Raw genomic sequence first — 25,443 nt, forward strand, 5'->3', positions numbered from 1 at the left:
TAATAAGTATACTGTATCTGCTTTGTAGTCAGTATTCACAGTATCAATTTAAAAAAAACAGTATCAGAAAAAAATATTTATATTCTCATTATAAAAAATATAAAACTTTATAAATAAAGCATAACATCATAATAATGCATAAATAACAGAATCTCACTTCAATTACTACATGTTTCAGGGAACACGTCCCACTGGCTGGGGAAGAATTTTTGGTCTGAGTCGAGACAGAGTGAAGGCATTACCTTGACTGAGTGGACTGAATTTCCACGTCACAGTAACAGAAGTGTGAGACTACAGTACCTGACAGAGTTCACTAGCTGGACCCTAATGGCCATAGCAAGACGTAGAGGCATGACTGGACATCATACAGCTCTGTTTACCAGCCCTTAATCCTTTGGAAAGGTGGTCCCTTGGTCAAGTGTCAGGTGCATCCTACTCCCAGATGCAAGTCCAGTGGAAAGTGCTATTCCTATAACAACGGCCACTATGAGTTCCTAATGTATTTTTCAGCCGGTCTGCCTGTACTGCTAATGCGCTCATGCCACATTAGTCATCCCCCTTGCCCAGCCTGCTCATGAGTGCATCTGAGTACTGTGGATTATCTCATGAATCTAGAGTCCATGCTAAGTGGCTAGATTGGTACTAATAGGGTAGATGTGGATATTTATGGGAAGAATTCTCCCTGGCATTCGTGGTGCCTATTAAGGGTGTTATTCATTCAAGGTCCTGACATGATTTTAGTTCTACTAGAAACTTGCCTGAGGTGATCTGGGAATAAAATCTTCTTGGTAGGATATGTGAACTTTTTGCTGAGCCTGCCTTCATGGGACAGGCTTTGTACCCAAGGGTGTGGTTCCTAAGGAGGCTGGACAGTTTTGCCTTATCCAACACTTCATATCCAGGACGTGAATGCAGCCTCTGTAAAGTTAATTTCCAGCCTTTGGATGATGTGTTGCATTTGGTGAATGTATAGGGAAAGATCACTCTTTTGGAAAAGCTTGATATTGATACGGATTTACACCTTCTCTTTTTGTACTTTGACTCTTAGGGCTGTAACAGACGCGCCGGCTTTTGCCGGCCGGTAAAAAGCCGGATGGCTTTTCCCGTGCTGGTATTGTAATGAACAGCGCAAAGGGTAGGGTCCTTTCAAACTGCACGGCCCCGGCCCGGCTGCCGGGTTGCAGCTGGAAATATCCACTGGAAGCTCCGGCTGCCGGGCCGTGCCGTCTTTGAAGGCAGTGGACCGTGTGTGTGAAAGGGGGCTTTCCCACACGTTTTTTTTTTTCAAGCAGTGTCTAATGCTGCGCATGCGCACAGCATCACACACGGCTCAAAGCCGCTGTGTGTGAAAGACCCTCCCGGATGGCAAAAAAACGGACAAAGTTTGTCCAGCTTTTTGCCATCCGGGAAAAACCGGAGCGTGTGTTACAGTCCCTACAGGTGGTGTTTCAAGCAGATAGGTGACTTCCCATGTGGTGTTTTCCACAGATAGGTGACTTCCCATGGGGTGCTCCATTTCCAGTTCTTTACACTTTAGTTCTTTTCTGCACTGTTGCATCATGTCTGGTACAGGGAAGAACAGAGTCACCAATTATTTGTATGATTTACTTTTTATGGGGTTTCTTGACTGGGACTTTATAATTTCAGACTCATCCTATTCCAGCATTTTGGTGTGCCGGGAGAAAAAGAGATCAAAGGTAGTACATCAGATTTACATAGTAAAGTTAGCAAGTATTATGTTATATAATGGTAATTTTAATCCAATGTATAGTGGTTATTAGTTTGTACTGGACAGTATATAAGTTAAAAAGCATCTTATATTTATAGTGGTCAGTCACTCTAATGACTTCTGTCTTTGACAGTAATTTATTAGAATTAACTCTGTGTTGAATTTTGTCATGCTATACTGCAGTTGAATAAAGCTCTTTTAAATAATGTTTTGGATTTCATTAGCTGTGTGAAACAATGCCCACGTAGCATCATCATCAATCACGCCCACAGTTATTTTGCCAAATTAATTTTTTGTCCACAGTCACACATTTCTCCGTGATTTTGCAGCTCCCATATTAATACAGGTTGAGTATCCCTTATCCAAAATGCTTGGGACCAGAAGCATTTTGGATATCGGATTTTTCCGTATTTTGGAATAATTGCATACCATAATGAGATATCATGGTGATGGGACCCAAGTCTAAGCACAGAACACATTTATGTTTCATATACACCTTATACACACAGCCTGTAGGTAATTTTAGTCAATATTTTAAAAAACTTTGTGCATTAAACAAAGTGTGGGTACATTCACACAATTCATTTATGTTTCATATACACCTTATACACACAGCCTGAAGGTCATTTAATACAATATTTTTAATAATTTTGTGTATTAAACAAAGTTTGTATACATTGAGCCATCAGAAAACAAAGATTTCATTATCTAACTCTCACTAAAAAAATGCCGTATTTCGGAATATTTGGATATGGGATACTCAACCTGTATATTCCCAAGCCTTTAAAAAAAAAGTTTTCAGTTTTGAAATTTACAGTGAAATGATATAATAGGAAGGGCAACTGTGATATACAGTACTATAAAACACAGAAAAGTAAGTACTGTACAACAGAAGAAACTTACCTCTGGGACATAATCTTATAGGCATCTGGAAGATAACACCGAATATTCTCCATCTGAGCTGGGTCGGAGTCACAAATTTTATCATCTGTTCTTCCGTAGTTGGCACTTTCAATCATGATAACATCAGTCCCAGGACAACGCAACTCTATTGGGTAGCTCTCACACGACAGTTCCCTCCTAACAACTGCCATAGGAATTGGAGCACGGCTGAAAGCTGCAGGGTGACACAAATACTTTTCATTTAGCAAACAGAATTTTAGAATTATTTTACCTTAAAAATAAAAGTTAACAACACCAGTTAAAATAACATTGGTAAAATATTAGCATCATCTGAATTGTGAAAGTTTATTTTCCTTGAATTTTTATTGTACATAAATGGTTACAGATAGTATATACTTGCTACCATTCACAAAATATTTCCATCTTCTTCATTCACCATACACAGTTTAGCACAGGGATGGAGAACATCTGGCACCCTAGCGTGCCTTGCCAGTTGTATGCCCTAACAGCAAAACAATTGCGAGGCCACAGGTTGCCTAAACCTGGTTTAGCAGATGAGTTTTGAATTACAAAAAAAAAAAAGAGAGAGTGTATTTACAGCTTAAGCTGATCCGGAGACAAGGTGGATCCAGTTCTGCACCAATAGCATGCATGGGGCATACATACGGGATGCAGTTAATTTGCCGGCTTTCGGGATCACGGCGGTCAGATACAGACACCAGAATCCCGACAGCTTGTAATGCAGACAGCCAGAATCCTGGTGCTCAGGGTCTATTCCTACTCGGGGGTGTCCACGACACCCATAGAGTAGGAACAGAACCTGTGGCAAGCATGGCGAGGGCAGTGAGCCTGCAAGGGGACACTTTGCACACGCCCCGCTGCTGGCATACTGGCGGCCGGGATCTCGTTGTCCGTATACTGACGGCCGGTGCCCTGACCGTCGGGAAATCATACTGAATCAATACTGTATCCAGACACAGTTACATCCAACCATGTCCAAAAGAAAAAGATTTGTGAACATTTGTATTGATAGTGAAAAATGCATTTGCTAATACTGTAGGTGCGATTTAAATATAAAAATTTATAATCCATATATGGCCACCAATGGATTAACCATTGATGGTCACCATCAGTGGTGCTATTGGCCATTAATAACAATTAGATAAATATGGGATGGCATGTGCAACTCTGGGTAAATGGGAATAAGGTGGGGTGGTTGGAGAGGGGAAGATAAATAGGTGAGTGACATGCACTGTTCAGTTGTGTGGTGTTTCTTCACACGTGTGTGGTACAAATTATCATGGTATAACAGTGCATGTCACTCACCTATTTATCTTTCCCCTGTCCAACCCACCCTTCTCATTTACCCAGAGCTGCGCATACCTTCCCATATTTATCTATAACACAAGAAGGCTGGACACCTTCAAGTATAGCCATATAGCCAGTATACACCATCACCCCCCTACTAGTTAGTGAGCGCAGTCCTCTACCTCACTGTACATTAACAATGATTGTCTGAAACCATTAACTGGAAACCATCAATGATTTGCACCCCATTAATGGACATCACTGCAGATGGGTAGGGTAGGCTGCGGCCAATCACTAAAGAGGGCAGAGCTTCAAATGTGAATATGCAATCAGCAGGGGCCAGCAGGTGCTAGTGGCCATTATCAGTGTGTATTTGTTCCAGCACTCAGGTAACAGCAAATGATTTGCTGTGAAAAAAAAACACTAACACACCACTATACCGTATATAAAACACTATTTGGTCTGTGCTCTCATGCCTCTTTCCTCACCTATCTCACTTTTCCATACATAGAGAGGGCCAAGCACATGCACAATTTTATGGGCATGTACAGAATCATTTGCATACTTTATGCTATACAAACAGGCTTAAGACCAATACAGCATCGGCCCCACATAGAATACATTAATGGTCTGCTCAATGTTATGTCCCCCTCTCACAGAGTACAAAATATAAGATGCACAATCTGGTTTAGAGTTGTAACAGGGACACTATAATGTAGTGTAGAAATATAGCTAATCTGGAGGAATTTAGATGTAGAAGCTTTTACCAGAGCCATAACTAGACATCTTGGTGCCCTGTGCCAGAAAGACATGTGGTGCCCCCTGCCACCCACCACACCAGGTAGTGCCCTTTACACACATCATGCCAGGTAGAGCCCCTTACACACATCATGCCAGGTAGAATCCCTTACACACATTACACCAGCTAGAGCCCTTTACACACATTACGCTATGGTAGAGCATCTTACACACGTTACGCCACAGTAGAGCACCTTACACACATTTCTCCAGGTAGAACCTCTTACACACATTATGCCACGGTAAAGCCCATTACACACATTATGCCAGGTAGAGCCCATTACACACATTATGCCACGGTAAAGCTCATTATACACATTATGCCAGATAGAGCCCCTTACACGCATTAACGCATTACGCCATAGTGGAACCCCTTAAACATATTACACTACAGTAGAGCACATTATACACCTTATGCAAAGTAGAGCTCATTAACACATTATGCCAGGTAGAGCATCTTACACACATTACGCCAGGAAGAGCATCTTACACACATTATGCCAGGTAGAGCCCCTTACACACATCATGATAGGTAGAGACCCTTACACACATCATGCCAAGTAGAACCCCTTACACACATTGCACCAAGTAGTCCCCCTTTACACGCATTAACACATTACACCATAGTGGAGCCCCATAAACACATTACATTATAGTAGAGCACATTATACACTTTATGCCAGGTAGAGCCCATTATACACATTATTCCAGGTAGAGCAACTTACACACATTACGCCAGGTAGAGCCCTTTCCACACAATGCACCAAGTAGAGCCCCTGACACACATCATGCCAGGTAGAACCCTTACACACATTACACCAGGTATAGCCTGTTATATACATTACGCAAGGTAGAGCATCTTACACACATTATGGCAGGTAGAGCCCATTACACACATCCTGCCAGAGAGCCCCATACATACATTACACCAGGTGGAGCCCCTTACACACATTTCTCCAGGTAGAACCCCTTACACACATTATGCCACGGTAAAGCCCATTATACACATTACGCCAAGTAGAGCCCCTTACACATATTACATCAAGTAGAGCCCCTTACACATATTATGCCAGGTAGAGCCGCTTTTACACATTATGCGAAGTAGAGCCCCTGTCACACATTACGCCAGGTAGAGCCCTTTACACACATTACGCCAGGTAGCATCTTACAGACATTACACCAGGTAGAGCCCCTTACACACATCATGCCAGGTAGAGCCCCTTACACATATTGGACCAGGTAGAGCCCCTTACGCATTACACCAGGTAGTGCCCCTTACACACATTATGATATGGTAGAGCCCATTATACACATTATGCCTGTAGAACCCTTTACACACATAACACCATGGCAGAGCCCATTATACACATTACGCCAAGTAGAGCATCTTACACACATTATGGTAGGTAGAGCCCATTACACACATCCTGCCAGGTAGAACCCCATACACACATTACACCATGTAGAGCCCCTTAAACACACTTCTCCAGGTAGAACCCCTTACTCACATTATGCCACGGTAAAGCCCATTATACACATTATGCCAGGTAGAGTCTATTACACACATTATGTCATGGTAAAGCCCATTATGCATATTACGCCAAGTAGAGCCCCTTACACATATTACAACAAGTAGAGCCCCTTACACATATTATGCCACGTAGAGCACCTTACATACATTACACTAGGTAGAGCACCTTACACACATTACACCACAGTAGAGCACCTTATACACATTATGCTATGGTAGAGCACCTTACACACATTACCCAAGGTAGAGCCCCCCTCCCCAATCTCTGTGAGATGGTGACTGATGGCACTGACCTGGGCAGGGTTGGGCTACATTCACTGTCAGGTGCACATGCACTATACTGTAGTGCTCCACTTGCTGCTGCTGGGGGCTGGGCTGTCTGACCTGCCTGGCTACTGCTTACTGGACCCGCCCATCTCCTGGGTCAGTTCTCTGTTCTTTTTCCTGGCCCCTGCCCAAACACCAAGGCTCCACATAGCACAGGGCACTGGAGTCCCAGGAGACTCTGGCTGCATGCAGAGCGGAAGCCAGGAGGGTCAGAGCATGTGCTTGGGCAGCTGCAGTGATGCCCGGCTATCTGCTTGTAGTAGTGAGAGGAGCAGAGCCAGGCACTGTCCACCATGGGCAGTGCTGCAGCTTGCTAGCGGGCGATGGCAAGGGGGTTGGTGGTCAGACAATAGTGCAACGTAGCCCTACGTGTACTGCCAGTGGTTCACCGCCAACGCAGCATCTGCAGTGTGTGCAAAGCGCCTCTAGCACTGCCCTAGTTACAGCCCTGGCTTTTACAATAGTTAAAGTTTAAGGGGCATATCCAATTGCAGCTGCAAGGTTATTCCTACTCAATTACCAATTGTCCTATTATGTAAAAATGTTGAGTCTAGGTTCTGAACCTCTTGGACACCCCCTGTAATCAGGAAAATGGTTGTTTCCAAATAGCTTAACTAGTCCAATAATTACATGTCATTATTGATGTTACTTTATACACCCCAAAATTAAAGTATTTTTTGTAATGAAAAATAATTGCTTGTGATTTTTCCTAATTCAAAAATAAATAAATAAATAAAATGGCATAAACTAACCTCAAAATGAACATCATTTCAATTTTATCAGGTTTAATTTTTTTACCATTGTACTTAAACAAAAAAGTTTGCTTTATAATGATATTTTTTACCTTTAAAAAAAAAACCACACACACAGTCGTCATTTAAAGCAAGAACAAAATCTTCTCTTTGGGACAGTAATTTACATTGTTACTGTTACCCAATATTTTCTTTACATTTTTTCAGATACAGACTGTTCCCCATTTTTCGACTTTTTTTGTAGTTATCAGCTGGAAAAAATTTTGCAACCATCTTATTTCATTTGAATATCAAGGGCCTAATTCAGACCTGATCGCAGCAGCAACATTGTTCTCTAATGGGCAAAACTGCAGTGCAGGGGAGGGGGGGGGGGGGGGTTAGATAGAACATGTGCAGAGAGTTAGATTTGGATGGGTTATTTTATTTTGTTTCTGTGCAGGGTAAATACTAGCTGCTTTATTTTTACACTGTAATTTAGATTTCAGTTTGAACACACCACACCCAAATCTAACTCTCTCTGCACAGGTTATATCTGCTCCACCTGCACTGCATAGGGTTTGCCCCTCAGAGAACAATTGTGCTGCTGCAATCAGGTCTGAATTAGGCCCCAAGGCTATTGAAAGTGTGCATAGTCCGTAGCGAATTTCCCATTAGGCACATGAGGCACATACCTAGGGGCGGAACTTGTTTGGGGTTGTATTTGATAGGTTGTGTTGGTACTATCAGCCATAAAAGTACCAGTAAATGCAAAATATTTTCACTGCACTGTACCATATGCCATCTTGAATGGATTATAAACGGGTAGGACATGCACATACTACCTCTGTAAGCTGCCCTACTTACTATATATTTACATATAATTAAAAAAAATCAGTTTGTGGCTTTTTTTGTTCTATTAAATTGGCTATCATCAAATGAGGCTTATTAATAAATAAAATAAAATTAGGCAGGTGGGGGGGGGGGGTATTACTGTTGTGCCTAGGGGCCCCTCATCCCTAAATCCACCACTATGCATAGCCTTAATAATACAAGTTGACAGTAAGACAGCACTCTAATCCTTATATGACGGCACCGGTGCAGGGTCCATAATGAATAAATAACACCCATCCTCTCCAGGCAGAGAAAAGTATAGGACCCGCACTCACATTCCGTTTAGAACATAGGTTCTCAAACTCGGTCCTCAGGACCCCACACAGTTCATGTTTTCCAGGTCTCCTCTCAGAATCACAAGTGAAATAAGTAGCTCTACCTGTGGATCCTTTAAAATATGTCAGTGAGTAATGAACACACCTGTGCATCTACTGGGTTACCAGCAAAACTTGAACTATTTGGGGTCCTGAGGACAGAGTTTGAGAGCCACTGGCTTAGAAGGAAAATCTTTATTCATGTATGCAGTATTTTCATAGCCAATACACTGGCCCATTTTAACTGCACCCAGGCAGTTTTCTTCAGGGGCTACCTAGCCGCAAAAATAAAAAAAATGGTTGTGATAACAAGTTATTCGCAGAGGTAAAATGAATGCAGCTAGTTGGATATGCTCCTGAAGAGTTGTCTATGTTAATTACTAAAATTTTAATTTGATTTACTGTACATTCCTTAATATCTGTATTCCACATTTAAGAATAGGCAGGTAGAATTTCTTTTTAATGTGCTGAAATATATTATTGGAAAAGATTATATCCATATCATCAGACATGTGTCATCCTAATTGTTCCTTACCCCTAAGGTCACAGCCACAATACTGACCAAAGATTTTAGCTGCACTACAACAGATTAATGATATCTTTCCAAGTCCAAAAAAGAAGTAATATAATTGTAATATATTTATTTATAAAGGGCCACTAATTAATGCAGCACTATACTGAGAAAACTTGTCAATCACACCAGATAATGCCCTAATATGGCCAGTTTAAGGACTCATCAATGCTTTTCTTAATACCACAGAAATCAGAGATGTCTCCAGCCTTAACCAGCATTGCACTTTACAACCATCCTCATACCCTCTATTGGAATGGCCAATGAACCTTATTTATCAAGCATCAAAAAGCCTTGAGATGGCATTAATTTTACTTTGTGAAAACAAAAAGATCAGTTCAGTGCCCAGGGAGGTACTGTATCTAAATCGACAGCCAATGAGATATAGAGGAAAATGCAATAGCCTGCCACTTGAAGGCATCCGCAAGATTTCAGCAAGTCTGTCATGATGTTTTAAAATGCCCAATGTTTTAAAGTGGGAATCATTTAAAAAAGGAATACCAGGCTGGTGTTGCCTTTTAAATGATTGCCACTTTAAGACAACATGATCCTGGAATGTTATCCACTGTCCACTGCTTAAAGAATTGTATAGACCTCTGAGAAATGAGCTGCAGCAAATTATAAGCAAGAAATTTATTTTGTTTATACTATGTTTTTATTAAAATGTTTTAAATGTCTATTTTTATTACTGTATATGGTATTGAAAAGACCAATACATTGATTTTATGTACTATTGTCTGCAAAATGTCAGAAATATCTCTGATATTTTTTGTACCTGGTTTTTCATGTGAGAGCTTTAAAATGGGTTAACCCTCAAATCACAATTGAATTTTGTCAATAAATATTATTCACGCTGGAAAGACATTGATATATTTCTTGATACAGCTCATAAGTGGGCCCATTTATTAACTATCAGTTTTTTTACCCAATAATTATAATTTCTCATAGCGGCTGTTTGCGGCAATAAGAAATTAAGTATGCCAGAATGTACTATTATTCACATGCAGTCCCTGTGAAGTGTAAAAGTAAAGGGATAACATTAGGGTAGCATCTAGTTTACCTTCGTGGAGAGGACCTTTCCCATAAACCCTTGGGTCCATGTCACAAACTATTTGGAATAGTAACCTGTGGTGAGCGAAGTGAGACACCAAGCCCGCAGCGTGGCAAGTGACGCGGGCCCGCGAGGGTCCAAAGGTGCATAGAAAACAAAAAATAACCTCAAACAAACGGAGAAAACATTTAGGTGCTTTAAGGCGGAAGTTCTCTCCTACCCTTTTGTTATGTCACCTCCAGGTCCTGATCACGAAGGGAACATTGACACAACCATAACATTAGCGATCACGTTACTTTCACTTCCTGCTGCCAGTAGGGTTACCACCTCATCCCTTTAATTCTGGACACATATTAATTACACAGGTTCTGTGGCTGGCTGACTTAAAGACTCCATTTTACCTGTTTTTAATCAGCCCCAGAACCTGTGTAATTAATGTGTCCAGAATTAAAGTGATGAGGTGGTAACCCTAGCTGCCAGGTATGCTCAAGTGGTGAGTAAGGAGTGGTGGGAAGGGATCCTACAGATAGCTCTCTGTAGATGCTTTTCTGTATATGCAGCCTATAGTCTTCAATGGATAATGCCATCTTCAACTGGTAAATTGGTCAAGAAAGCATCCCCCATAGCACTGGCGTATCTATAATGGGTGCAGGAGGCCAAACACACTGCTGAGCCTCATTTTGACTTGTTTTAAGGACATTACATCAAAGTTGGATCAGCCTGTAGTGTGTTTTTCCACTTTAAATTTGAGGGTGACTCCAAATCCAGACCTCCATGGGTTAATAAATTTGATTTCCATTGATAATTTTTGTGTGATTTTGTTGTCAGCACATTCAACTATGTAAAGAACAAAGTATTTAATAAGAATATTTCATTCATTCATTCAGATCCAGGATGTGTTATTTTAGTGTTCACTTTATTTTTTTGAGCAGTGTATATATATATATATATATATATATATATATATATAAAAATATATATATATATATATATATATATATATTTATTTATAGCCTCAAATTACCCCTAAATCAACTTTTTTGTTTCATTATGCACCCCAAATGTAATTTATTTCAGCCATAAATAATTGCTTTGGAAAAAGCAAAATACCCCACAAGTACCCTTTTTTCTAATTGTTTTTTGTTTTTTGTTTTTTTTGCAATTTTGGTCTAATTCCTTTGTACTTAAATCTAAAAAACAAACACACACACAAATCTGCCATTTGACACCTTTTAACCTCTTCAGTGGCATGCCCGGAAAATTTACGGGGCCAGCTGCGCTGTGCAGACTGGCAACCCCGGAAATTTTCCGGACCATGCCACTGCTCCCCCTTTCCCCTCCTTACACTCTGCTCGGCCGGCCCAGTGGATGACGCAATCGCGTCATTCCACAAAACTCTGCCCGCCGAGCGGAGTACAAGGGAGAAGGAAGGGGGTGATTATAGTGCTGGCGGGCACTAGCAAATGCTACTGCTAAGAATGGCCATCGGTGGGTTATCCATCAATGTTCACCATTGATGGATAACACCGATGGTGTAAAACCATCTGGAATGGATTCATCGCTGGTTTTTACCCATTGATGGTCATCACTGTATTACTGTACAAATGTGGACCAATCAGAGTCATGAGGTGTGGCTTGGTGGGTGTCAGGGAGCGGAGCTAAGCTCAGTGCCCTGACACTGTAAGGAGGAAAATAAATGAATAAAATTGGGTAGCACTGAACCATCGATGGCGGGAAACCATCTGGTTCTCTCCAATTGATGGTAAAAGTATTCTACATCGGTCACAGACCATTAATGATTTTGAATCATCGATGGTCGATGGCCATCCCTAGTTACCCCTAGACAACGAGCATTCCCCGTGGCAATGAGCATGGAACCCACAGCATAAAACCCCTGGCAAAAAGCATGACACCCCTGGCAACGCGCAGGTAAAAAAAATTAAAAACCTGCCCTGGGAGATGTGGCCAAATTCTAAAAACCCACCACTGAAGGGTTTAATAGCATCAAGTATTTTCCTTTTGTCTGCTAACATTCTTCTAGTTGATTCTACTAATGAAATTGTCACTTTTGTGGGGTCCAGGAAAAGCACATATTGTAGAAAATTTGCAACTCTTCGAAGAGAGTATCGCGTATAGGCATTTTTATTTGGATTGAAAAATTCTTGGATACACGCATTTGTGCGAATGTCTGCGAATTTCATGAAAGAATTCGCACTCACAGACTCGCACCTGGTGATTGACCCACATGTGTTCACAGTGTGTTGGACAGTCACGACTTGCATGCCTAGACTTAACACATTCCTAACAATTCACCACTGAATTTTTTTTGTCAGACTTCGTCAGGACCTGGGTAGGTGGCCCGGGCACGAGTTGTGGGATCCGGTCAGGTATTTTTGTTATCTTTCCTAGTGAGAGGATCATTCAATAACTAGGGATAAATCCATAAAAGTCTGGGGGTTAGTCTGGAGAGCCCAGCTCTATATCTCTCGGTTCATTACTCCTATACAGTCATCTATGGCCACCATCTCCAAAACCCGGCTAACCGTATTTAGGTTTTAACCATGCTTTACCCAGTCTGATTGGACTTGGGGTGCCTCTGCAGAAGAAAACCACCAGTCATGGAACCTAACAAGTATACCTGTTTTAAAATGGGTATACAAACTGGCTTGCTGCTCAGGAAGGTCAGTATAAGCTTTCTGAGAATCCCCAGTTAAATATGGTGCCAACTTATTAACCCATTCCTCTTTCTGGCAGCCTAGGCAAGTCTCAACCTTTTTAAAGGTGTGCAGATATGCAGCAATATTATCAGACGTTGTCATTTTTCTGTAGCACATTTGGCTCCTGACCTGCTTTCTTTAGTAGGAACGATTTAGTATGCATCAGCTTATTGCTTTCTAGCTGAGCATGCATCCGGGACTGCAGTATTTGTATTTGGGTCTACTGACCTGCAGCCACATTTGTAAAAGTCAATAGGATTTCCTCCATATTTCTTTTGGCCTCTGTGGCAAATTTAAATTTGGCCTCCAAATGCTAAGCCACCCTCTGTTACTTGTAGAGACATAGCTTGACAGTGGCTGCTGTGTACTACCTCGTAGAGCAGTGGTTTTCAAACTCTGTCCCAAGAGGACCCCACACACTTCATGTTTTGCAGGTCTCCAAGCAGAAACACAGGTGTATTCATTACTCACTGACACATTTTAAAACATCAGCAGGTACAGCTAATTATTCCACTTGCGATTCTGTGAGGAGACCTGGAAAACATGAACTGTTTGGGGTCCTGAGGACCGAGTTTGAGAACCTGTGTCCTAGAGGCACTACAAATCAGCAACTAAAAAAAAAACTTAACCCTGGCTGCACACAGCTTCATCTTTGCACAGGTGACTGCACTCCGCCAAATTTACAAGGCAAATACATCTGAAGATTTATTGTCCAATCTGGCTGGTGGGAATAAAAATCTGGTAATGTGTGAGGGCAAATAACATTTGACCATTTGCTCCCAACACTGAAAAACATTCAAAACTGGTCAGTCAGACAAATTGGTTATATCCATTTCAGTTAACCAGTTTGTCTTAATGATCGTCATTGGCAGTTTTCCGGCATTGCGGAGCATATGTTCAATTGCTATTTGCTCCCATACATTACCAGATTTTCATTCCAACCAGCTAGATTGGACAATAAATCTTTAGGTGTATGGCCAGCTTTACTCTTTGCTGCAACACACACACACACACACACACACACACACACATATATAAAAACGGAGGGGATGAGGGATAAATAGCGACCAAGGTGTCAATAAAATGGGTTGCCAGTTAGAATATTAAAAAGTATTTATTAAATTAGCATAAAAGAAACACATAAAAAAAATGGGGACAACAATATATACACACAACTGAACTAAAAGCACTTAAATGAATATATGCACTTAAAAAATAATATAGAATTTTTCCTTATCTTAGAATGAGGTAGGTACAGGTCACCCAACGCGTTTCGTCTGATGAGACTTCTTTAAGGGGTATGGACAGAATGAGACAGTACATGCTTTTATAGCCAAAGGTGATCAGTGGGAGGGCCATGACATCACATATAGTCATGTGATGCAATTACATATTAAATCCTATAAGGCTGTTTATATATATAAAGCACTGCTTAACATGTTATTCTGGACTTAGTATAAGTAAAAACGAGTAGATGTACACTTAAAAAACGGATGAAACACACTGAAAAACGGCTCTGGAGTGATACAGGCTGAACTTCCGCCACACTTCCAGTGGCGGCGGACCAGACGCATCACTTCCGCCCCACTTCCGGTGCTTATTGCGCATGCGCCCGCAGCGATTCCATGTTCTTATCCAGTTCTCACTGTCAGTGGCTGTAGTTCACAGGGGGAAGGAGCCAGTCTTAAGGTCCATACACACTTAACGATATAATGAGCGACGTCGCTCATTTTCCCCCTCCTTGAGCGACGTCGCTCATTTTATCGTTAAGTGTGTATGCCGCCAGCGACGACCGATGCGCGGCCCCGCGGGTCGGCAACGATCGCCGCTGTCGGTAGGGCATGCATGAAGGATGTGGACTGTCGTCCACGACCTTCATGCAGGGCTTGGCGGGGGCGTGACGTCACTGAGCGATCTGAGCAGTCATATCGCTCAGTGCGTACAGGCGGCCGCCGACCGGCCGGCCCGGGAAGGGGAGACGTTAGACGATGTCGCTAATGTATATGGGCCTTTAGTTAAGTCACACTCCATGCACATACGGACCCACTGAGTCACATTGTACGCACATTATTATTTCACTTTTATAATGTGCACCATTTCACTGTATGTACCATTCCCTATACCCATAAGGGATTTAACTTATACATAGGCACGGTATTTTAATGAACACCCCCCTTGAGGCAATTTAATTCCACTCACGCCAAACTTTTATATATTTATTCCACTCGCACCAAACTTTTATATATTTATCAATCTTAATGTATATAATGGTCTTATTTATTTGCATATGTGCATGAGCCGTTAAATTCTCCACTTTGTGGTACTACACTGACCAATACCATAATATTCCCATAATGGTGTCCGCAATAGTAATTCCCATAATGATGTCCGCAATAACATTCCCATAATGATGTCCGCACTAACAAGCTATGTGGTACTAAATTATATACCAAGCATGACCTCTACATCATATTCCCATGATGTCCGCAAATAACATTCCCATAATGATGTCCGCAATCATAAGCATTTACAAATATACAGCTTTTTTTATTTTCAATCCTGTTTAGCTATGTTCTCTTAAATAATGTTAAAACTAGGTGTTTACAAAACAATGACATGCTCCTGATACTCCTATTCTCTCTTATTTTATGTTTAATTATCACCATGGATACCGGGGCATCTGACAAGTGCTATTGTCAGATGAACTACTAGAAAATGGCCGCTGCTACCAGGAGATCTATGGACACAAGTACACCCAAAATGGCTTCCACCTTTGGGACTTAACTAAGACTGGCTCCTTCCCCCTGTGAACTACAGCCACTGACAGTGAGAACTGGATAAGAACATGGAATCGCCGCGGGCGCATGCGCAATAAGCACCGGAAGTGGGGCGGAAGTGACGCGTCGGGTCCGCCGCCACCGGAAGTGTGGCGGAAGTTCAGCCTGTATCACTCCAGAGCCGTTGTGTTTCATCCGTTTTTTAAGTGTACATCTACTCGTTTTTACTTATACTAAGTCCAGAATAACATGTTAAGCAGTGCTTTATATATATAAACAGCCTTATAGGATTTAATATGTAATTGCATCACATGACTATATGTGATGTCATGGCCCTCCCACTGATCACCTTTGGCTATAAAAGCATGTACTGTCTCATTCTGTCCATACCCCTTGAAGAAGTCTCATCAGACGAAACGCGTTGGGTGACCTGTACCTACCTCATTCTAAGATAAGGAAAAATTCTATATTATTTTTTAAGTGCATATATTCATTTAAGTGCTTTTAGTTCAGTTGTGTGTATATATTGTTGTCCCCATTTTTTTATGTGTTTCTTTTATGCTAATTTAATAAATACTTTTTAATATTTTAACTGGCAACCCATTTTATTGACACCTTGGTCGCTATTTATCCCTCATCCCCTCCTTTTTCTTACATTAATCTCAGGTAAATTACCACCCCTGTATCCATTTGAGGGAAACAGCTGACGCCCCACTAGCAGTGTAGGGGAGTGTCTTATAAGCCAGCTATCACACAACATATTTGTTTTTATCGCATGTGGCGCAGTAACAATCCTTGTTTTTACATATATATATATATATATATATATATATATATACCTCCAAGACCGCACGGCACTCGCAGAGACTCGTTTCACCAAAAAATTTAATGCCAGTATTTTAAACAGTCAACATGTTTCGAGGCTGACGCCTCTTCCTCAGGACACACCAACAAACAACAACTAGACATACATTAAACATTTAAATACCTGATACCCAGGAGATCCACCCACCACGCTAATCGTCCACAGCTGCCTCCGTTGAAAGACCGCGGGCACCTCACTTCCGGGTCCATGCAGGCGGAAGTCGCATAGCAACCTCCAGCTTGCGTTCCAGCTGAGAGGAGCCCTCACTCTTTGTCAGATTTGAAATACTTTATAATAGACCATATTCCAGAATCTCCTCGTGGAGGTGATAGAGCCAAATCTTTAATTTTAACTGAGGCCAGGTGGATCACACGGTTGGGTACTACTGCTCCCAACGGATTAAACAAAAAAATACATTGGAATAGCTTGATGTAATAGCACAGAATGCTATTAGTGTACTGCTTGATGTGAGGTAGCTGTTGCTATGGATATAAAGTAATGACAGGTGCATATATTATTCCCTGAATTTTGGTTCTACGAACTAGTGGGTTACTATATGTACTCTTGTTGTATTAATTTGTCCCCCCTATGGATACTGATGTTGAATGGGTTAAATAAGTGATCACGTTTTTATATGTATTATTTTTTATATGTATTTTTGTTTGTTGTCTTCCCCCCCCAGCTCCGTCCGTATGCAGCGCCGCTGGATGATGTAGTGGCTGGCTCCTCTCAGCTGGAACACAAGCTGGAGGTTGCTATGCGACTTCCGCCTGCGTGGACCCGGAAGTGAGGTGCCCGCGGTCTTTCAACGGAGGCAGCTGTGGACGATCAGCGTGGTGGGTGGATCTCCTGGGTATCAGGTATTTAAATGTTTAATGTATGTCTAGTTGTTGTTTGTTGGTGTGTCCTGAGGAAGAGGCGTCAGCCTCGAAACATGTTGACTGTTTGAAACACTGCCATTAAATTTTTTGGTGAAACGAGTCCCTGCGAGTGCCGTGCGGTCTTGGAGGTATGTGTGGATTATTGCACAGGGCACCGGGACCAGCTGTATGAAAGCACAGAGTGCCGGCTGACTTGGAATGCTATATATATATATATATATATATATATATATAGGTAGAAAGTCAATCCCTGCGCAGCCTGTCCGTGTTTCCCAGAGTTTTTTTCACAACTCCACCAGTTTGCAGCTCAATCCAGCCCCAAGCCCAGGAGCCGTAAGTATTTGTGCTAGAAAGAATCAGGAGAGCGCACTGGTAAGTTAAAAGGTAATCACTTTATAAAAAAGAGTAATATCCACATACATTATGGTTTAGAGATCCAAGTTCAATGAAAGGAACACTGTCACCATTGTGCTTCGTCTCGCTCAATCTCTCTCGCCGGCTCCGGACGCGGCGGGTGACGTCACAACGTCTACAGCAGATAACCACGCCCGTGGTTATCTGCTGTGGAGGTTACATAGTTCAACCTATTGTACATTACATTATTTTATTTTATTATTTATTTATTTTTTATTTTTTTTAGAAATATTAATTAAATGCTGTATCCCTGGAAAAAAATTTCAGCTAGGAATTTATCTAATCCATTTTGAAACTTATTGATTGTGTCCACCATTACTACCTTCTCTGGAAGAGAATTCCAAATCCTTACTGCTCTTACTGTGAAGAATCCTTTTCTCCGTTGGGTATGGAATTTTTTCTCCTCTAACCTCAGTGGGTGTCCTCGTGTCCTATGTAGTGTTTTTTTGGTAAACACATTGTTTGATAGATCCTTGTATTGTCCCTTAATGTATTTATAAATATTAATGATGTCCCCTCTCAGTCGCCTCTTTTCCAGTGTGAACATATCAAGCCTTCTAAGTCTTTCCTTATAGTCCAATGCCTCGAACCCCTTAACCAGTTTGGTGGCTCGCCTCTGAACCCTTTCGAGTTCCAAGATATCTTTTTTATAGTATGGTGCCCAAAACTGTACACAATATTCCAGGTGTGGCCGCACCAATGATTTATACAGTGGCTGGATTACACTCTCATCCCTTGTCTCCATACCCCGTTTTATGCATGATAACACCTTATTAGCCTTTGCTGCTGCATTTTTACATTGCAAACTGCTACCAAGTTTATTATCGCTGAGCACACCCAGATCCTTTTCAATTACCGTTATCCCTACATTTTCCCCATTTAGTTTATAGGCTGCCTGATTGTTCTTAGTCCCAAGGTGCATAACTTTACATTTGTCTATATTGAACCTCATTCCCCATTTGTCTGCCCAGGCCTCCAGTCTTGTTAAGTCATTCTGTAGAGACTCAACATCCTTGTCTGAATTAATTATTCTACATAATTTAGTGTCATCTGCGAAAATTGACACTGTGCTTTCCAGTCCCTCACCTAGGTCATTAATGAATATATTAAACAGCAATGGTCCGAGTACTGAGCCCTGCGGTATTCCACAGAGTACTGAAGCCCATTCAGAGTACATCCCATTAACCCCCACTCGCTGTTCCCTATTAAACAGCCAATTACTCACCCAAGTACAGATAGTATTTCCCACCCCAAGCTCTCTTAGTTTGAGGATTAGTCTCCTGTGTGGAACTTTGTCAATAGCCTTAGAGAAATCTAAAAAGATCACATCCACTGCTTGACCCTTATCAATATTATCGCTCACTTTCTCGTAGAAGCTTATTAAGTTAGTTTGACATGACCTGTCCTTCACAAATCCATGTTGATTCCCAGTAATAACCTTAGAAGTATCCAAGTACTCTAGAATTCTATCCTTTAATATACCTTCTAGTATTTTCTCCACTATAGATGTCAAGCTAACCGGTCTATAGTTCCTGGGGAGCGTTTTTATACCCTTTTTAAATATTGGGACTACCTCTGCTATAAGCCAGTCCTTTGGTATCATTCCTGATCTAATTGACTCGATGAAGATCAAATATAGAGGTTTGGCTATCTCTACGTTGAGTTCCATAAGAACCCTGGGGGTGGAGTCCATCCGGCCCAGGAGATTTATTTATCTTAATTTTACTCAGTCTCTCCCGGATTACTCCCTCGTTTAAGCAAGTACCAAGCAGTGGGTCATTATTATTATTTCTGTTATGCTCTATTCTTGTCAACCTGTCCTCTTTCGTGAATACTGATGAAAACAATTTATTAAATACATCTGCTTTTTCCCTATCATCATTAATCAACACATCCAGCTTACCCTTTAAGGGCCCAATATTCTCCCTTTTCAACCTTTTACCATTTATATACTTAAATAACTTTTTCGGATTTGTTTTACTCTCCTTTGCGATTTGTTTTTCGTTTTCTATTTTAGCTGCTCTAATCGCTTTTTTGCATTTATTGTTACATTCCTTGTAGAACTGGAATGATTCCACCTTTCAGTCAGACTTAAATGCTTTGAAAGGACGCTTCTTTTTAGCCATTTGTTCCTTGACCTTTTTGTTCCTTGACATTGTGACATCACCCGCCGGATCCGGAAAGACTGAGCGAGACGAAGCACAACGGTGACAGTGTTCCTTTCATTGAGCTTGGATCTATAAACCATAATGTATGTGGATATTACTCTTTTTTATAAAGTGATTACCTTTTAACTTACCAGTGTGCTCACCTGATTCTTTCTAGCATATATATATATATATATATATACACACACACATACACACTGTATATATATATATATATATATATATATATATATACATACACACACATATCAGTGACATGCGGTGAGGTCAGTGGCTGGGGAGGCACCAGATGATCCAACTCCCCTCATATATGAAGGGGGGGGGGAAGGGGGTCACCCATACTTAACCAAAACCAGCAACGGGTTGAACCAGCCAGGAGGTGTAATGCCATAGCAGGGGGAACACTTAGTGTGGATTCCCCCTGCCATATTAACTCTAACACAAACCAGTCAGCCCAGGGCTGGAATTCCTCGGAAAGTGGGGACCCCATTTATTTTTTCTGGGGTCCCCACTCTCGAGAAACAACCAGCACTGGGATGAAAGCCCCCGGTGGCGGGGGGGGGGTTCATGACATACTAATATTGTTCTTTACAGGCGGCCTACAGGTCCCAGCAAGCCTGCCCCAGCATGACGGCACTTGGAGAACCACAAGTGCCTGCATGCCGGGACAATCTTGGCCCACTGGCACCTGTAGTCCTCCTGTAAAGAAAATATTAAAATAAATATAGACACATTTACTAAAAAAGTTTATTATACAGGGTCTTCACCTGGGGGGCAGCGGCCTTTGAGCAGCTCTTTTCTTTGGTTGCCGCCTCCCAAGGACTTCTGGAGTCTTCTGTCTTCACCTGGGGGGGCAGCCATCTCCCCAGGGCTTCCGCGTCTTCACCTGTGGGATGGCGGCATTTGAGCAGCTCTTTTCCATGGCCGCGCCTCCCCTGGGCTTCCCGGTGTCTTCTGTCTTCTGGAGCTCTTGCACGCTCCATCCCCGCTGGCGGACTGACAGCCGCTGGCTTCTACAACCAGCCTAGGGTGTGGGGCAATGACGCGGCGAGCAATAATTGGCTCGCAGCAGACATCTTAGATTTAAAAAATGACACTAACGGCGCCATATATTGAAAATGGAACTGCTCTGCTCTGCTGCTGAACTCTGCATAATGACAGGCAGGGACTGGATCCTCTTGAATCCAGGCCTGCCGTCATGCCAGCTATCCCCGCCACTGCTAGCGCCCGCACCTCCGCCGCACATCCCGCAGCCCAACCAGTGATGATAGCGGATCCATCACTGGACAGCAGTATCCAGTGACAAGTCCAATCACATCTGCCTGTGAAATCACAGGGACATGCTTTCATGTGCAGTGAAAGCACGTCCCTGTCACAGAGGCACTTACTGCATACTAGTGCCACTTTTAATGTTATTTTCAATGAGCTTTTAATGCCCACGGCTTGGCCCTGCCCCCGCACTTTTCCTATTATCAACGGGTGCCTCCCAAATTAAAATTTTACTGTATATATGGTTAGTATAATACAAAGCAAACACTTATGACACAGAACAAGTGTCATAAGAATCTTCTTTGTATTATTTTAATCACTAATGAAAGGGGAGGCACTGCCTCCCCTGACTGCACGTCCCTGATAATATATTTATATATTATATATATGGTGAGTGCTGAACTTTCTGTTTGTATATATATATAATGATATATGATATATATCATATGATCGGCACTCCTGATAGAAAATAGAAATTGCCCTGGTGCCTTCCACAGGAGAAACACAAAGCAGAAAGGATACCGGATGTCACTCACGGGTCTTCACTTTAGCTGGTAAATACAGTCAGCACAACTTTGTAGCTGACAAGCACCCGCCAGCGCCGCTGTCATGGTTACCTGTCTGGCATGTAGCGCTGAACAAGAGAATGAATGAAAATAGTAAAACACCATGTGGCTTATGCACATGCACATGGTGTTTTACTATTTTCATTAATTATCCTGTTCAGCGCTACATGCCGGACAGGTAACCATGACAGCGGTGCTGGCGGGCACACATCACGGTCACGGGATGTCATCCATCCGGGCCGGCGTGGATGCTGAACGCAGGGACGGACATGGCGGAGGCTCTTTCCTATCAGCTATTTAAGGCAAGATGTTATTTGTGTATGTCAAAATTTATTATTAAATGAAACGTTGACTGATTGCTACAAAGTCGTGCTGACTGTATTTACCAGCTAAAGTGAAGATCCGTAAGTGCCATCCAGTATCCTTTCTGCTATATGTATGTGTGTGTGTGTATATATATATATATATATATATATATATATATACATATAAAACAAACCTCTTGGGTTTTGTGCTGCACCAAATTCACAGTTTATTTTTTTGACTTTTTTCCCTTGCAAATATTCACACTGTATAAACACTTATTTAAGGTCACAGCATAATCTCTACACATCTGCACTCTGCATAAATTTTCCACTAGTGGAAATAAACAGATTTTAACTGGCCGGTTCACCCTAGTCACCCACCTAGATACTATGCAGCTCAGGCTCCCACCAGGCACCAGGGAAGGAAATCAGCCTGCCACCACATTAATGCCTGGGTTTCTCTGTTGCTGCACACTTGTTGGAGGGTCCTCACCGTGCAAGATGTGTCCGGTAAGTTTTTCCCCAAATGGGCCTGGGTCCACAAACTGCCCCTCCCACCCGGGTATACTTAACTTCATCCAGGAAGAGGGTCCCTTCACCACGGCGTCACCATCTTCCCAGTGACATCTTCAGGAAGATGGTGTTTACTCTTTAGTGCACATGTGCCATCTTCCCAAATACCACTGGGATAATGGAGCTAGCCAGGGAGGGGGGACTCACTTCTCGGAGCAAGCAAGGTAGGAAGCGATTGTCTTCCCCTCGAAATCTTCTTGGAATTGAATGGTGCCCCTTATGGAGTGTGAAGCGGCCCCACCAATAATATTTTTAAATGTCATTTATATTAGGGGACATGGACACGCCTCCTTTTAGGTCACGCCCACCCCATGGCAGTACCAGGACCCCACGTGGCTAACTACAGTCCTGCAGACTTGCTAAACACATTACACCCAGGTTACCAGGTAGCGATTATTGCCTCTCAACTGGGACATTGCGGTCTTCTTGCCACAGTGGTTTTTGTATCATCACTACAGATAATAGAGCTACAGTATAGTAATATCCCTAATATGTTGCATGCTGTAAAGTGCAAGTCACAGTATATATATATATATATATATATACATATATACTGTATATATATATATATATATATATATATACTGTATATATCTATATAAAACGCATGACTAATTCTCTTACTTCACAGTATGTTAGGAAGCTGAAATTCAACATAGGTATTCTTCATTTGGGAAATAGGAAAACTACGTAATTAGAATTTTAATAAATCTCCCCTAAGATGATGAAAAGGGGGTTGACATAATGACATCATTACCAATGCATGGTTTGCCTCGCGGGAATGATGCCAAATTGGATAAAAATTTGGATTGCACCTACAGTGTGTAGAATTTAATAAACTACAAAAATGCGAAAACCCTCACTCACTCACTGACTGATCACGAATTCTCTTACTTCCCTGTATGTTAGGATGATGACCTCTAACATAGGTATTCTGCAGGTGGGAAATACTGTAGGAAAACTACGTAATTAGAATTCAAACAAAACTTCCCCATAAGGGGATGAAAGGGCGTTGACATAATGATATCATTACCGTTGTGTGGCTTGCGTTGTGGGAACGACCACACCCAAACTGACAATTAGATCAAAATCTGGATTGCACCTCCAGTGTGTAGAGTGTAATAAACTACAAAAATGGTCCTGTCACTTTGTACTATATCTGCTACGGGTGCTTCTCAGGTAACGCCAAGAACCATGGATTAATATTTACTTACATTAAGACTTTTCAAATTTACAGCTCTATAGATTTACCAAATTTTTAAGACTCATTAATATTTACAACCATGAAAATCAGAAACTCCCATGCGAAGAACAGGTAGAACAGCTAGTATCTTTATAATCTCAAATATGCCTTTGGTGTTGTTCATGCTTACGGGAAGTTGGAAATAAACAAAGGGGGTGATTCAGACCTGATCTCTGGGCTGCTAACTTTGCTGTCCTACCTTGAGATATTTGCCGCCCCCAGGGGGAGTGTCAATTTGCTGTGTAAGTGTATGCCGAGCTGCAAAACTCCAGTGTGTGCAGTCTGTGTGCAGCCCAGGACTTACTCCTACAGTGCGATGAGAACAGGCTGATCGGTTCCGGAGCTGAAGTCAGACACCCTCCCTGAAAATGCTTAGGCATGCCTGCATTTTCCCTGACACTCCCCTTAAATGGTCAGTTACCACCCACAAATGGCCTCTTCCTGTCTATCACCTTGTGAACGCATATGCAATCAGAATTGTTGACCGCGATGCCCATTGTTGTTGTCCAACGCGCATGTGCATTGCAGTGCATACGCAGTTATGACTTGATTGCCCGCTGTGCGAAAACGCACAGCAGCGATCAGGTCTGAATCACCACCAAAGATTGGACAGGACTGCATTTTAATAATAATTAATGTTTTATAGATAATAAACAATAGTGTTACAGGGATGCAGAGTAGATATGGTCTTTATGTGGATCAACCATGTAGTGCTAACATGTTACCCTTTACAGTTGTTAATTTCTTATTTCACCCACAGATATTATCTTGAAAAGAAATGTACAGTATTGGCAGAACATTTTACAAAGACAGTGACCATTTAAGCCATCCCACAAGATACCATTTATAACTTGTATATAACCCAACCTGACTATTACCTTTTATTTATAATTATTCAGAGCTGTCAGAGCCTCTGAGAGAGTGGGGTGGGCCTGGGTTTTTGCTCCTGCATTCTCTTACTTCTCAGCAGCATCCTCTGTCTGCCCCTGATGTGTGAGGGGAGGGGGGAAAACGATCACATTGATGCACACCCCCTGCTGGAACTATGCCTGGCACCATAATACATACTTTTATGTGGGGGTCGTGGCTACACCTGCACAATTAGGTCATCCCCCCACCGGACCTGGGCCTGACACCATCCTGGATGTATCATTGATGATTAACGTAGATGGTATAAAACTACCTGTAAAAAGAACCATCAATGGCTTCACCCACCGATGGTCATCCCTGCTTTTCTTTTCAATGAGCTGCAGGCTAATCAGAGCCCGAGGGCAGAGCTAAGCTACAAATCTGGCACCTTAAAGATTTTTTTTTTCTAATTTATGTATATTTTCAACTTCCTGCTTTACCGTAGTTAGCCTAGCTTTGGGTCCATGTTAGGGCCATTGTTTACATATTACCCCAGGGAATGAGACTACAGTATATTGTGCTCTTCTATAGTAGTATGCCCAAGAAAACCAACCTGCCTGAGTCACTTTTTCTACCACCTGTTGCCTCAGAGGCAGGGTCAA

At 42.0% G+C, this 25,443-nt stretch overlaps 1 protein-coding gene across 8 annotated transcripts in view; it reads right to left on the reverse strand.

Annotated features, from left to right (window-relative positions):
• ADGRL3 (adhesion G protein-coupled receptor L3) overlaps positions 1-25,443 on the reverse strand; it is a 1,270,535-nt gene that overhangs the window by 856,210 nt on the left and 388,882 nt on the right. For all 8 annotated transcript variants that reach the window (XM_063914936.1, XM_063914945.1, XM_063914955.1 and 5 more), the window contains exon 3: positions 2,633-2,846. In XM_063914936.1, coding sequence (XP_063771006.1) covers positions 2,633-2,846 — 214 coding nt within the window. The remainder of the gene's footprint in view (positions 1-2,632; positions 2,847-25,443) is intronic.

Source organism: Pseudophryne corroboree, chromosome 1 (assembly GCF_028390025.1).
Source record: "Pseudophryne corroboree isolate aPseCor3 chromosome 1, aPseCor3.hap2, whole genome shotgun sequence".
NCBI classification, from domain to species: Eukaryota; Metazoa; Chordata; class Amphibia; order Anura; family Myobatrachidae; genus Pseudophryne; species Pseudophryne corroboree.